Source organism: Ischnura elegans, chromosome 10 (assembly GCF_921293095.1).
Source record: "Ischnura elegans chromosome 10, ioIscEleg1.1, whole genome shotgun sequence".
In the NCBI taxonomy this organism is placed as follows: Eukaryota; Metazoa; Arthropoda; class Insecta; order Odonata; family Coenagrionidae; genus Ischnura; species Ischnura elegans.
In genome coordinates, this window is record NC_060255.1 from 95,443,352 (window position 1) to 95,458,748 (window position 15,397).

General features: G+C 37.8%; 1 protein-coding gene across 1 annotated transcript in view; it reads left to right on the forward strand.

The window, feature by feature from the left end:
* Positions 1-2,388: 2,388 nt before the first annotated feature.
* The window catches only part of LOC124166744 (obg-like ATPase 1), a 29,393-nt gene continuing 16,384 nt past the window's right edge, over positions 2,389-15,397 (forward strand). The window contains exons 1-7 of the mRNA XM_046544416.1: positions 2,389-2,499; positions 2,907-3,113; positions 5,069-5,129; positions 6,688-6,815; positions 10,087-10,262; positions 11,613-11,690; positions 12,963-13,060. Coding sequence (XP_046400372.1) covers positions 2,930-3,113; positions 5,069-5,129; positions 6,688-6,815; positions 10,087-10,262; positions 11,613-11,690; positions 12,963-13,060 — 725 coding nt within the window. The 5' untranslated portion in view covers positions 2,389-2,499; positions 2,907-2,929. The remainder of the gene's footprint in view (positions 2,500-2,906; positions 3,114-5,068; positions 5,130-6,687; positions 6,816-10,086; positions 10,263-11,612; positions 11,691-12,962; positions 13,061-15,397) is intronic.

Sequence of the window (15,397 nt, forward strand, 5' to 3'; positions counted from 1 at the left end):
GGTTGTTTGTTGATGACTGAAGACGCTAGCGCGTCTTCAGGTCGAAGATTATCTTTCGGGGGGAGGGGGAGGCAACAGTTTCGCTGGTTGCTGAAGACGTTTTGGCAACGGTGAACTCGGTGTGAGATTCGTGAAGCCTTGTTCTCCGCAGCGAAGACTCAGGGTCTTTCTTGTATTGTAAAGCCACCTTCGAATCCGAAAGGAGGAGAGATAATCGTCGAAGATCTCTTCTCAGGGAGCGTTAGAAGGCGAAGGTCGCAAATAAGAATTTTTTTCGATTATGAAAAGAGTTAAAAGCAGTTGAAAACCCCGCTATGTACCTAGTACCCTGTTTTTCAAAAATTTTCCCACCTCTCCCGAACGAAATTCCTGGCTATGCGTATTGGCAACAGGAATCAAAGTAGCTGACATCTGGTGGCCAATTTCAGAAATGAGACATGGAGGATCGGCCGGTTTGTTTACTAATGCTACAGCCTAGCGGTGTGCGAAACGGATGTGTTTTCAGCAATTTTGTGAAGCGAATACTGATGTATATGGTAAATCTCAGTTGTGAATAATGGATGAAGTAATTTTCTCCACATCTGACGTTTTGGAGTTCAATAGAGACATCAGGAGGTCCCTCGTTGAGGGCTATGAGGTGGAATGCTGTAACCTGTCATGGTTGAAGCACTGTTGGAGTATTTGGTTCTTGCAATGGGATTTAGCATACAAACAAGCGTTATTAATGGCATGTCACACGAGATACAAGCTTTTCAGAAGAAAATTGGCGCTTCTTTTTCCGTTTTCGTGTGTATTGTTTGACGATTTTATCCACCATCATTACAAGAGATATATCATTATTAAAATCATCAAACAATATGATAGGCATCTACTCACATAATCCATCCGTCCTCAATAATCTATTCTTCTTAAGGGAATTCGACGTCGGTGTGGTCGTGAGTGGAATTCCCCTTGCATTGGCGTTTTGACTGCTATGTGGAGTCACTGATCGACTCTCACCGGCTAGCGAAGATCGATGGGGAAGTGGCGAGACGGGTCGCGCGAGGGTCTCCGTGCCTCGGCCCCGGAATTTTGGCCATTTGGGCAAAGCGACTCGAGAAATCCTTTAACCCAACGAAGCACGCAGGCCTTAGAAACGTCGGGGTTTCGCACCGCATCGTATTCGGAAGAGCAGGGCCTAGTTATTGAATGAGAAAGAGACAGATGTTTTAAGGGCCGACCCGGTTTTGACGGGCCCCCGGGCGGAAGATGTCCCGGCGATCGTGGGGGGGATCGCCTGGGAAAAGTTTGTGCGACTTTGGGAGAAATTACTTGTCTCAAGCAGACTTAGTCCCGGCAATTGGTGGGTAGTCGGCCGGGAATATTCATATAATTCTCAGTTGTCGCGATTCGAATCATTTCCCCAACCTTAACTTTCCTGGCTTATTGGATATCTGAAAATTCATTGATAGTTATTGCAAGTTTGTTCAACCTTCTTTCCGTCTGCATCTCATCCTCTGATACCTCCATACTTACGCGAACAATTTTTAAGTAGGAATTAAATGATACAATGAAGGTGTCATGCCTTCATATGTTTCTCTATGGCCCATTCTTGTTTTTTTCTTAAATAAAACTAGCATGCTAGCTCACTCTTGCCCATTCTCATGACGTGCTCCCACTTCTTTCCCAAATTAGGGGTGTTGCGGAATCTATGTAGAGAGATAGCTTTTGTCTCACACTGGTCGGTGCAATCATAAACACCGCACATTTTGTTGCTCATGAACTTTTCCTTCTAAGTTTTTCATCATAATGCCATTGATATTCGGCTAAACGGTATAGTGCTGGCCGGCTAACGTTTCACACGAACAAGCGTACTAATGCATCCGATCCTCCATATTCGGCCATGACACCTAATTTAGTGCTGTCACCTGGATTCCCTTCCAGATGCAATTGTCAATAAGAACAATGACGCTTTCAATAAGAACATAAAACTCGGGTATTCGCAGGTTATCGTTCCACACAGACAAACGTACTAAAGTGGGCGATCCTCCCTATTCGGCCATGACACCTAACTTAGTGCTGCCACCTGGATTTCCTTCCATTTGCCAATTGCTAGCGATTACTCACGAAGCGTTGCACATTGCTTTTATTAAATTTTCCCTTGCATCGTACTGCCATCGCCTTTCTTCCCGGATGGGCGAAGACCTAGCCGTATCACTTCTCTCTAGTTCTTAAAAAAATTATTTCGTACGGACAGCTGTTTATTTAAATGAGGAATGAAATAACAAGAAAATACGAAAGTTAACTAGAACTGCCATCTAGCGATCAAAGTATTAACTCTGCCCGAAAACTTAATGGCAACATTGGAGGCTCTCGTATTTTCTCCTTGTCCTTGTTTTCGACTAAAATGAAGATGAGCATCGTAAATGACCAGACGTGGAAGAACTGACTGATGTCTCCCGGAGAATTTTTGGATGTTTTCTGAAATTTCTCACGTGCACCTGTAATCTTCATTTATCGGTAGGTTTTACAATCGTTGAGAGAAGTAATTTTTCATGTATTATTTGTTGTGAACTTTATCACTGTATTCCCTCTGTAATCCGGTAGTGATTAGGTGAAGTGTGTTGCTCAATATTTGTGGCTCTTTGTTTTAATCAGCATGTTTTATGTACTACTGTTTCAGTCGCTCTTAAGGTGATATTTATGTACCATGTCTCGCTCTTTGTTAAAATTTAATTATTTTGTTGACTCTGTGTACTGGCGATGCGTTTTTACTCGCGGTTCGATGAATTAACTTTTGGCCGGCTTCATCAAGGTGTGCTGAGCATTTGGTTAATTATTTTTAAAGGCCTTGATTTTATTGCATAATGATCACGTATTAGAAGTAAGTATCTTTATAATGATTTAGCTTTTCATTTTCTGTTTAGGATTGTAAGTTAATCGCGGCAGTATGGCACCTAAGAAGGATGCATCAGAATCTGGTAAAACTGTTCTGATCGGCCGAGTGGGAACAAACTTGAAGGTGGGGATTGTTGGAGTACCAAATGTTGGCAAGTCAACATTCTTCAACGTGTTGACAAAGAGCCAAGCGGCCGCTGAGAATTTCCCCTTCTGCACCATCGATCCAAATGAAAATAAGTATCTGCCCATTCATTTCGTGTGGTTGCGCTGTCAATTTGTTTTGATAAACATTTGATAAACACATTTTGATGGGGGCTAACCTTTCGTCATTGTTCTTGCTCTAATTATATTTCGAAGGATGTATATTATTGTTTTACAGGTTCAAATCAAACCCTTTCTAAAGTTGAATTCCAGCTTTATTTCGAAGGAAGTTGTGGTATTTATATTAAGATATCACAGTGGTCACATTTCAGCATTCAATATCCCGCTGAGAATTGTCTAGGTTCAGTTACAAATATCGTTTTATAATATGAAAGTAACATTATTAAATTAATTTGTAAATTTTATTCTATATATACATATTATGTAAAAACATGAATATTTGTTTTTTAACGTTGCCATTTAATATTTCATTTTCTTTAGCCACTGAGTAAAGACGACATAAATGTATAATATTCACTTTGACCAGCTGAAGTTGTGCTAAGTCCTTACTTAGCCATGATTTTTTTCACTAAATATCATAAGACTTCGCACCTGTCCCAAATCAAATTGAGTTTTCAAATTCCTAGATAAGTCCACAGCCATCACCTCAGGGTCATTCCATGCCAGTTCGTCCAGGCATGACACCCACCATCTCGGATTTGGATGACAATTTTCATCCTTCTGTGGGAGTGAAACCATGTAAATTTTTTCGTGGTTATCTCTACTAGTTTTTTTCCATGAACATTTGAAGTTTGGGTAAAACTGGTTTTTGAATTAGTGGGTTCTTAAAATATCATTTAAAGACAACAGGAGTAAAATAATGCATATGAAAGTTAACGGAGCTCTGTAAAAATGTAAGTAACTAACTGATCCGGTGTGAATTGTGGATTTTCTCTCCATCATTTGGACATTCTTTAGTCGGGAGCATAATTCCTTGAAGGAATTGGTAGGTTTATATCTTACAATTATTGAGGAAGAATATTAAAATCATTTGTTAATATTTTTTGCAAAGCATAGTTGTCATTGGTTATATAAAAGCCCTAAAAAAATATTTGAAACTCCTTAAAATTAAAAATAAAATGCAAGGGAGCATGTGATAGCTTTGTGGTTGAAGTCTCTCCGTATTAAAATTTTGTACCAAATGAGACCAAAATGAATGGGAAAAATGGTAAATGCTGAGAAAATATTTTACTTTATTAAATCCTTTGAATATTCAGTATATTTAATGTGAATCAATTTTTTAAAGAATTAACTCCTCAGTTCATGCATAAATAATTTCTAAACAAGCGGCTGATGTATCAGGTACCTGGGAGCTTTGGCAAGTGCAGCCATGGCCGATATATTGGCTGCTTGGGAGTCCGAGAGTTAAGGCAAAGTTATGTTATTGTTATGCTGGTACATAGATGTTTATCTGATGATATATTGTGCGTGGTTTCTAATGCATAGTTATGTGATCCTTCATTTATGTCATGCACAATTTACAAGAAGGATCTATTGGTTAATTAAAACATGAGTAAGGTGGCAACCAAATTTATCAATTTAAATTACTTCTGAAGAAGACCCTTAAATGAGACTCAGTTTGCCACTCAGAATTTCTGCTTGCTGTAGCCTTCTCACGAATGAAATGGAAGTTATTAAATTATTTACAGAGCTTGACAGATCAGTTATTTAAATTGCTAACCACAGTAATTTGCAGACCTTGAATCCAATAAGATTATAGTCCTATTTAACTTAAGGAAGATTGAAGAAAAAAGCTCATTTTTGTGTTAAAATAATTTTTTTATCATAAATTTATTTTCTTTTTTGAATTGGGTATGCCATTTTCTCTTAAACTGTGTTCAGGGTAAATTTCAGGACAGCTGATGTTATTGTGGAGAAGAAAATTGTGTTCTCCTATAATGGCATGTTTGAAATTAACTGCATTTATAATTGATAGTGGATGTAGCAATAATTTTATCTTATCAGACTTCTCCCCTTTTTTCTTCAAGTAGGGTACCTGTGCCAGATGACCGATTTGATTACCTTTGCGACTATTACAAGCCAGTCAGGTAGGTACTATGACCTGTTATATGGCCTAATTTATTTGATTTCTTCTTGGTACAGATTGTTTAGTTGTGTCTGAAAGAAGGTAAGAATTTTTGTATCAGGTTATTATTACCTATGAATGGTTATGATGATGTTCATTTTTCATCTGTGGATACCTGTATTTTATGGACATCATTTTTATCTATGTATAATGCATGAACCAAGCATGTATGTATTCTTACTATTTTAAGTGTTTAAATAATGAAGAGCCAATAAGTGCGTGGGCTCCTAGGAATAGTTACCTAGGCAGCATGTGGTTTAACAACTGCTGACTTAAAAAGTGTCTTAAGTTAGTCAAGACAGAATGTCAGGAAAGTCAGCCTAAAAGCAATCATAGAAACTTTTTTGCTCTGCAGAGTACCCTGCTAGCTGGTAGCGCTTGGCTTAAATAAGAATTATTAATACCCTATCAAACGAAGGAAACTTTCTAACATTAGGCAGTTTTAATAGGTGATTATTAAGACATGTTTCCCTGAGCTCTGTGCCTCATGGGTGCATTGATAATCTCAGACGACGTAAAACACCTATCTACTCATATAGAAAATAGGTCCCTATGACGTCACGTGGAGTGGCAGTGGCACCAATCTGGCCTTTTTCAAATGCGGTTAAAATTGACCATTGCCATTCGTCTAAACTGGGATTTCTAAAACCAAATAATCTGTATATTATGAATATATTAATGGCGGGTAACGAATCGCAATCAATGCCTTTCGTTTTCTTTGATGAAGGAAACTACCCTATTTGAGCTGAAACGAAACAGAATTGGTAGTGAAGTAATTTTTGCATAACCCAGTTTGAAATTCTTTACTGGGAATCATTTAGTTAACATACTTTAATGAACACAGTGCTATGGGTCCAATTACATATGGGATAACTTGATATGTAGTATTAGCGAGTTTTCTTAACACTCAAGCAGCTAGAAATTACAAATTTGAATAAGAGAATTGTGGGAAAGAACGGTTTCCAGGAATTGAACCGGAGTCAGAACTGACTAAAAGAGGATCCGGCCCATCCTTAGAATATCAGGAAGAGATATTCTACAAATTTTCCTTTTTATCAATTTTCCTGATTAAAATTATTCAGTACATACATATGTGCCTTCTTCCCATTCATGTTGTTTAGCGTCCGAAACCTGCCAACTTAAGCCCACAACCAGGGTGTGTGGCATGGGGTCATTCCACACACGGCGTGCACCACTCATCCTAGCGTTAATTGGAACACACTTAGGACAAAGAAACGCGGTCAAACCATAAAACAGGGAAAGTGCTGAGGATACGAACTTGCTACCATGCAAATAAAACCACTCGTTAGTGGTAGAAAAACGTAAAGTTAGCTTAGAAAATGATGCATGAGTGGATAAAATTCAAAAGGAAACATTCAACTAACAAAATCAACATCAAAACTAAATGTAGATCACGATATCATTTCAACATGGCAATGCCACTATGTAGCTATATGGGTGCCTTTTCCAAAATGTTGAATATTTTGAAACTTGCTTTAATTTTCCATTTATATTTGCAGCAAAGTTCCTGCCTTCCTGACTGTTGTTGACATAGCAGGACTTGTGAAGGGTGCATCTGAGGGACAAGGCCTAGGAAATGCTTTCCTCTCTCACATCAAAGCCTGTGATGCCATCTTTCATCTCTGTAGTAAGTGAATTTTACGTTTTTATTCACCTGACCTATCACCTGAATGACACTCCATAGAACTCGCTGATTGAATGTATAGGTAATATATGCATATATTATATAAAATAATACGAGCGTGGCATTCACATTCAGATTATTAATTCAGAACCCAAAAGTCATCAGTTTACATATCGATACCTCCACCGCACAAATGCTCAACGACCGCTCACCGAATCAAATCCGCTCATCTAGGAACCAAACAATATGAATCCGCTCAGCTGGCAGGAGCCGTAGCATAAACTCTCACCTCCAATTCTCCAAGCTTCGGAGGTGAGTGTTTATACTCCGGCTTGTGCTAGCTGAGCAGATTCGTATTGTTGGACTCCTAGATGAGCGGATTTGATTCGGAGGGTGGTTGTTGAGCGTTTGCGCAGTGGAAGCATAGATATAATGTGGATCAGTGGCACAGCAAAGTGGGGGGTTTTGGAGGATAAAACCCCCCCAGAGCTCAGAGAAATTTTTAAGTTTAATTATAGAGTAAGTGTATTGCAGAGGGCTCATGGCATAGGCGGAAATGGTATCGAGAGTTTTAATTCTCAAAGAGCAGATAGCTGGCCTTGGAGTTGCGAGCAAGAGGTGAGAGAGACTTCGTTCAAGGTCGTGTGTCTTCCCTCTCGCCTGTCCCTTTTCCTTCCCGCCCTCCCCTCTTCCTAACTCTCCGTCAGTCTCCCAGGCATCGCCTCAGGCCGATTAAGTAAGGTGATCGTCGCCTCGAGGTGAAAGAAAACTCTCTCTCCTCCCAGCATGCAGAATCGGGGCAAAAGGCGGCAGGGTCCTGTAGGTGGTATTTGTCTCGCTTGGTGAGCTGCGTCTTCCACAAATCCTTCCCTCTTCTGATTGGCTTTCTCCATTACTAATGAAAAGAGTTTTACAACATGCAGCTGCGAATAAGTGTTGAAACAGTGTCATTCACTTCAAAGATTGCAGCCCGAAAGCCAAGCAGAAGTGAGTGGGAATTTTCAGCGGAGCCCTAGGCCCAATATAAAAAATATATTCATAAACTTAACGAATCTCTATCTCGCATTCCTATTTTATTGTAATTTTCTGGCACTTGATGTTGCAAATAAAATTTGCACTTCACCAAAGTGAGGTAATTCCTAACTGAAGTTCTGAAGCACACTACACGAATTGTATTTCATTTGATATGTTGAGTTCTCTTACCTGGGAAGCCAAATTACCAGCGATGAACGGAGCAAGAAAGAAATACACAGTGGAATAGCTCAGGCGAAGAGGGCTTTCTACAAAAAGAGGAATCTTCTTACAGCTGAAAATACCAGCATAGAAGTAAGGAAACAATTCATCAGATGCTACTTATGGAGTATGTTTCTCTATGGAAGCGAGGCTTGGACGTTGACAGCAGCAGAGAAGACAAGAGTGGAAGCATTCGAAATGTGGTGCTACCGAAGAATGATGAAGATAAAATGGATTGACCGTGTGAGTAACCAGGAAGTGCTAAGGAGAGTAGGAGAAAAGAGAAGCCTCCTAAAAACATTAAGCAGAAGAAGGGACAACTTAGTTGGCCACATTTTGAGGCACGATGGTCTGATGAAGACAATCGTTGAAGGACAAGTGGAAGGGAAAAAGGGCAAGGGACGGCCCCGAATGAGTTATATCGGACAGGTTATAAAGGATTTAAAAGAGAATAAATATGTAGCTGTGAAGAGATTAGCGGAAAGGAGAGAGAAATGGAGAGCTGCGTCAAACCAATCTTAGGATTGTTGACTAATGATGATGATGATGTTGATCATTCGACGAAGTGATGAACTTCAGTAGGATTTATATTTTCTCTTGAAGTGAAAAAGTCTCCCCTCATGGAAAATCTCTTCCTCTTCAAAACAATAGCCTCACCTCGCCGACCTATCTAATGGTAAAACGATCTCCTCGGGAGGTGGGAGCTTTCAGCGCAAACTCAGGCCAGTGAGGAAACTCTGATGAGGTGTGGTTATTAAAAATTCATAACTCCCTTTGTAATCAAGATAAAGTTACAATTCTTTCACCAAAAATAAATTTAATGTATCCAAATTTCACACACAGCATATAGGGATCTATATCGTATAATACTACAGTTAGTAGGCGAATGCTTCCCACCTTACAAAAATAGGAAATTTAGGCCCAAAGATACTTAACTGAATATAATAATGTCGAAACTCAGCTAAAACATAAAAAAGTTTACCTATCTAGGAAATAAGGCATTAAAAACTTTCCCTGCAATTTTTAGGATGCTATTAAGAACTTTTAGCCTACAGTTGAATGAAAAAGCCTCTGATAACAGCCACAAATTACCAAGCGGCTGAAATAATGGCTTTCATGGAAATAAAAGCATGACTTTCAGGTTATATTAGGGTATTATCATTTTGCCAAGCGCGGCAAGCAATCTTGTGTCGCCATCACGTCAAGCAATCTCGGCAAAGCGTTGGTGATGCATCGTGGCAAGCAATTATGTAATGGTGATGCACTCTCGTGGTAGTGCTCACAACTGTGGGAAACAAAAGCAGCGTTCCGCTACGTCTATCGTTAATAGTATTTCATCAATATTTTGGTGCGGAGATAAATGAAATAATATAGAAATTTACTTTTAAATTTTACTTAAATTTATAACTGAATGTTGTCAGTAAGACATTGTATGAAGGTAGGAAAAATTTTGAAACAGTTTGGTTATGTCTTTCGTCATAACATCATAAACTTATTACCTTGATTAGTTTTTCAGATTAGATTCAAATGAGTTCTTGATCCAAACCTTCAATGATGTCACTTCATGAAAAGTGGAATGGAATTGTGCACTTTTTCATTTTCAATTTATGAGAAAATGGGCGAATGACAAAGGCTTTTTTTGCCGCTATCTTTCCCTTCCACCTATCCTTACCTTACCAAATAGGTCACTCAAATGTTAGGAGGTTTTTGGCCTCATCAGCAATAGGCCATCTCTCTCGGTCTTGCATCCAGCCAGCATCTATATCCATTCTTCTTATGTCTTTTTCAATCTGATCTTTCCAGCATAGACTTGGCCGTCCCGGAGGTCGCTTTCCCCTTGGTAGACCATCTGATACTGCTTTTATCATTGTGTCCTCTTCTCTCCTTGTTACATGGCCTGCCCAGCATAGTCTTCTACTTTTCATCATCCACCTATCAGATTATTTTAATAAATTGTGCTTTTACGTGTGAGTGAATGACCCCATTTATTGGAGTTCTCTGTTGACTGGCTTCTCATGTTTGTGTGTGTGTGTCTTGTCAGGGGCTTTTGATGATGTGGATGTGGTTCACGTGGATGGAGAGGTAGACCCAATTCGAGACCTGTCAACCATCTCGGAGGAGCTTCGCCTTAAGGATGAGGAAGTCTTACTGCAAGTCATTGATAAAATGGAGCGCACAGTGCTCAGGGGAGGAGACAAGAAAATGAAGCCAGAATATGTGAGTATAATGTCCCTTCTCCCAGTGGCACGACTCTCTTAAGGCCTTGTTACACGGTACATTAGAATTTAAAAGATTCTCTACATTTTTCTGAATGGTTTCCTGTACAGATTTATGTACATTTACATGAACAAAATCCACGAAGAAGTGATTTCACATTACATTTTTTCGGACAAGTTTTTAAACATTTTTAAATGGGCATTTAGCGTTTTCATTTGTTTTCCTCAATATTTCAAACTTGGGAGAGTTAATTAACCTATCTAAATGCAGGAAAGAGGAAGAATTTTAGTAAATGAAGAAGTCATCAATGAGACAGATGAACTGAATGTGTTATTTGCGTAGTCTGCCACCAGGTGATTCTGTTATGAGTTCAACTTGTACGATTGTCTGAATGAAATTAGAACAGGTTCTATTTTCTGTTCAGAAATTCATACATTCGTACATTTTGGCGTGGTTACACTGTGAATTTTTGCGTTCATTCTGAGATTCAGACATTCTCGGATTATCTTGTACATTTTAATGTACCGTGTAACCAGACCTTTAGTATTTGTGTAAGGCATGACGCAGGATGATCTTTTTTTGGGATTCTAATTTAGGATGAGAATAAATGGATGGAATGATGCATACTTTTCACAGCTCCACGGAAAATAAAACTCATTAACATTTCGCAATGCCTTTCCCCCGCATTGAAAGTGTTATGCATGCATCATCCTCTCAGTATCCACAATGCCCTATTATTTAGTGTGTCCAATATTTTCATCCATTGCATTGCAAAGATATTGATGCTGTGTCTGCAATTGCTGCCAATTTCCTTTCGTTTAACATCTAACTGTTACTGAAAAGGTGTTCTTTCCAACTGTGCCAAATTTTTATGAAATATCTTTAAAAATTACTTCTCCATTGATAAAGACTTGAAAAAAAAAATTAGCTTGGAAACATTAATTTCCTGTTAGTTGGATGACATTTCATTTGAATCTATGAGTACATGGGCATAACCAGTGAGGGGCTGGGGGGTGGGCAGCTGACCCCCCTAGAAGCAAAAATGGCAAAAGTCCTTAAGCAAAATCAGTACTGAAATGAAACGAAAGCGTTCAACAAATTTTCTTTAAACCCATGAAAAATGATTTGTATTAGTATAAGTTATGTAACAAAAATAGACTATTTTTTAAAGGAAATAGTCTCATAAACTAATGTCACAACTTGGTTTACCCCCCCTAGTTATGATCCTGGGTACGCCCTTGCATGAGTAGATCTCGTTTGAAGTTTGTTACTCGTGGTAACAATGAAAAAGAATTTTTAAATGTTGTTATTACATACATAATACTAAGAGAATTTTTTTTTCTTTTCTAGGACATCCTTTGTAAAGTGAAGACACTGGTTGTGGATGAGAAGAAACACATCCGATTTAGTGAGTGGAATGAGAAGGAGGTAAATTTGTAGTGTGTATGCATCCTTAATATGCCTCATAAATAAACAAAGCCTATGTTGATACGCTGATCACCATGTCAAAGAGTTGAAGTAGGGCTGTGCGAGACTCTCGACCAACCGAGAGTCTCGACGGTCGAGACGAGAATTTCATTTCTCGGCATTGTCGGGACGAGAGTCTCGCCTGGGTTGAGAGTCTTGACGAGAGTCGAGAAGTCTCGCCCCTTTGAGATTTCTCGACACCCATCGAGACTCCCGGCTCCTCGAAAAAAATTAAACTCTTTATATTTTAGACATTGGAAATAATTTAACAAAAAGATTATTTTAAGACATCTTATATATTTCCAAAACTAAAAATAGTTGTATTATAAGATTGACATTGACAACTTAAGCATATTTTATTATTTAACTAACCAAAGTTGACAGGTAATCATGAACCTTAGTTACCATAAATAAACATTGCAAAAAGATATGTTTAATTCTATAGAATTAGACTATGATCTCTTCTTTTTTGTTAATTTGCAAGTGAATGTTTCTTTTTTATTATTTTATTTTAATAAGAAACGTTGATGTAACCTTATAACATGCCTATGTATCAAAATTATAAGCTCAATTTCATTTTAAGCTCTGATAATGGTTTGTGAGTAAACGGAAACGTCGGAAAAATTTACATTTCAATTTAAAGACCTACACTCCAAGATTCAAATTTTATATAGAATATTGTGGTCAGGAAAAGGAATTAGTTTTTTTCCAAATCCCTTGTTGGGAACTCTATTAGCATTGTGCTCACTCTTTAAAAAATTGGATACAGAGGGTAAATCATCAAATAAAATATTTAAATAATATGAATAAATCCATAAAAATTGCAAGGGATACCTTAGTATACTCACCTGCAATGTACAAATTGTGCGAAAATTTCTCAAAGAAAAAAATCATTCGCCTTGACCGGGATTCGAGCCTAGATCCTCCGATTTCCTGTTGAGTTTTTTAGCCAGTTATTGCCACCGAGGTCTCATGCCCCTCTGTGGAAATTTGTGTACTGTATTGGTGAGATATTTGGAGTAACTAGTTAATATCCTATTCAAACTAACATTAACCAGTGTAATACCTTAATAATGCAAAATAAAAATCAAGCACAGCTGGCTGGCGTTACTCAGCCGTGGATCAATTCATGAGCCCAATTTGGTTTGTCGATTATTCATCTTTCATTAAAGTATGAAATTCGTGTTCCAGCCAATTCTGTAATAATTCTTGATTTTTGTAAATTTGTTCCAGATTGAAGTTTTGAACAAGTACCTACTCTTAACATCCAAGCCGGTGATATATCTCATAAACCTATCGGAAAAGGATTATATTCGGAAGAAGAACAAATGGTAATGCTTAGTTAAGTAATGTGCCATTGATTGCTAGTGTCCTTGGTTATGTCTTCATCTGGCTTCTAGTTCTATTTTTAAATATATGCATGTATCTATCCTTTGCATGAGTTCGAAGAATGTTTTGATTTACCATCCTATTAGATGACATTTGAATACTGCTCTTTAGTTTTCTTTTCAGTTCCTTAGCACATATCTGATGGATTTAAGCTTAACATAGTAGAAATAGATGACATTCATTTTAGAAGGTGTTTTAGTCTACAATTTATTTATTTTTCCGACTTTCTTTTCATCAACTTTCTTTAATGTAAATAAAAAGATTCATGCTATACATTAATGCAGTATTGCAGTGAAACAATAAGGAAAGATAGATTAAAAATGGTTGGAGAGTATGAATATTATTTCAAAATGAACAGTTCTCTAGCACTTAAGGTTATCATTGTGGAATGTCATCTGCCATACAGTGTGTTGAATATACTCATTCAGCAACTTGCATAAGCTTCTCAGTTTGAAAATTTCCGTGTCTTCAATGGTGATGTTGTACTGTGGATGTGACTGGCCTGATCAGGATGACTGAAATCAAAACTCAGAAGGAACTCTGGATTCTATTAACAGTCAGATATGGATTTTACGTTTATTTTGGAGGTCCTGATTCATTCCGTAATAAATCAATGTAAAAATTATCCTTATTTAGCCTTTCTGCATTAAAAAATTTCCCATGCAAGATTTTTTTCCTGTTGAATTTTTTTTCATGACGATCCATGGAAATTATTATCCAAATCTTTGATTTACTGCTCATCAACAAGAAAATGAAATTTTATCAAGAGTCGATTGAATCCACCAGGTAGTAATTATTCATTGGCATTCTTCTGCAGATGCAGTTCTGGGACGTTCACCTCACAAGCCAGGTGATTTGTCTTCATGTAATATTCTGCTCTGCCTTTCTTCACTTTTAGTGTTAAGTTCAACATAATGTTGCCAAGTCATACCTAAATCACCAGTGACTACCGTATCATTCACATCTTGAATCTGACTTCAATGAGCACATGATGACTGACGACACAAGTTATACTCCAAGGGCAGATACTACAATTGTTTTTTGGGATTGTTTTTCATCGATGGCTATGCCCCTTTCAACTCTATTCTCAGTGGGCTGTACATTGTTAGTTTCCCTTTATTTACCCAGTCTGCTACTTTCTCTTTTCAAAAGAAGAGGCCCAATATTTTATATACAGCTCACCCAAAAAGTACTTTCTTAAATCCATTCCAAGGTCATCATCCTCGGAGCCAAGGTTTTGAAGTATTTAGGAAGTTTTTCCCCTGGCATATCTTTGATGGTGAGAGAATATTCTCTCTCTATGGAACAGCGTCATGTGAAATCTTTACATAGATATTGCGGATGCCATGAAGTGACATGTGGATGGCTATTAAAATTGGTGTTGATGGAAGGATATTTATCTGCTGCTATTTTATGGCAAAAGAGAGTGATATTCAAAGTGGAGTCGGCTGACTTGCCATCCATCTCCCTAATAGCTCATTGTGGATAAAATCGCTGTGTATTCGCAGTGAAATGGATCAGCATGGAAAAATAGAAAAATCTGGCAGGAATTCTTTGGTAGTTGACACTGACAGCATAACACCAATCAAATTGCCAAACTCTGGAGGCACTGACTAATATTGAAATTAACTCCCATTCTGTTGAAGATAAAAGCTATTTACTTTGCAGAGTTAAGGTAATGGATATTTACTGTACGACCAAGTTGCATTTAAACTCACTGAGAAATATGGCGAGTCAGTTTTGATCAGCACTCCGTGAAAGAGACTTTACCCCGCCCCATTTGTTCTGCAGAGCTGAGGTTAGCCCACCCAATAAGTTAATAATATATGCTGCTGTTACTATCGTATTGAATACTCAATGACTCATGTGCATACTAGTTATAAGATTCTTTCTTGGGTGGCCTTGGAAGCCAAAATGTGCTTTCAGGAATCTTTATAATGGCTCATTTGGCCATCATTTTGCCGGGTTGATAGAAAACATCAAGTTAATAAAATTCTAAAAAAACCTTCCATTAAGAGACATTGTGTAGGTTTTTCTGGATTGATAACCTCTACTTTATCTGTACTTTGCTTGTCTTTAATGATGCAGAGATGATGATTTTTTTTAGTACGTAGCTGCATGCACCTCACTTTTATGGAATTATATTGAGAATATCCATCTAGACCACTAGGAAATGCGTAAAAATGGAATTATTAATGTTGATTGATGTTCACGATATCATTCTGATTGGAATTTTTTAAAAGTTATCTGATGTTATTATTCTCTTAAGATATCATCCA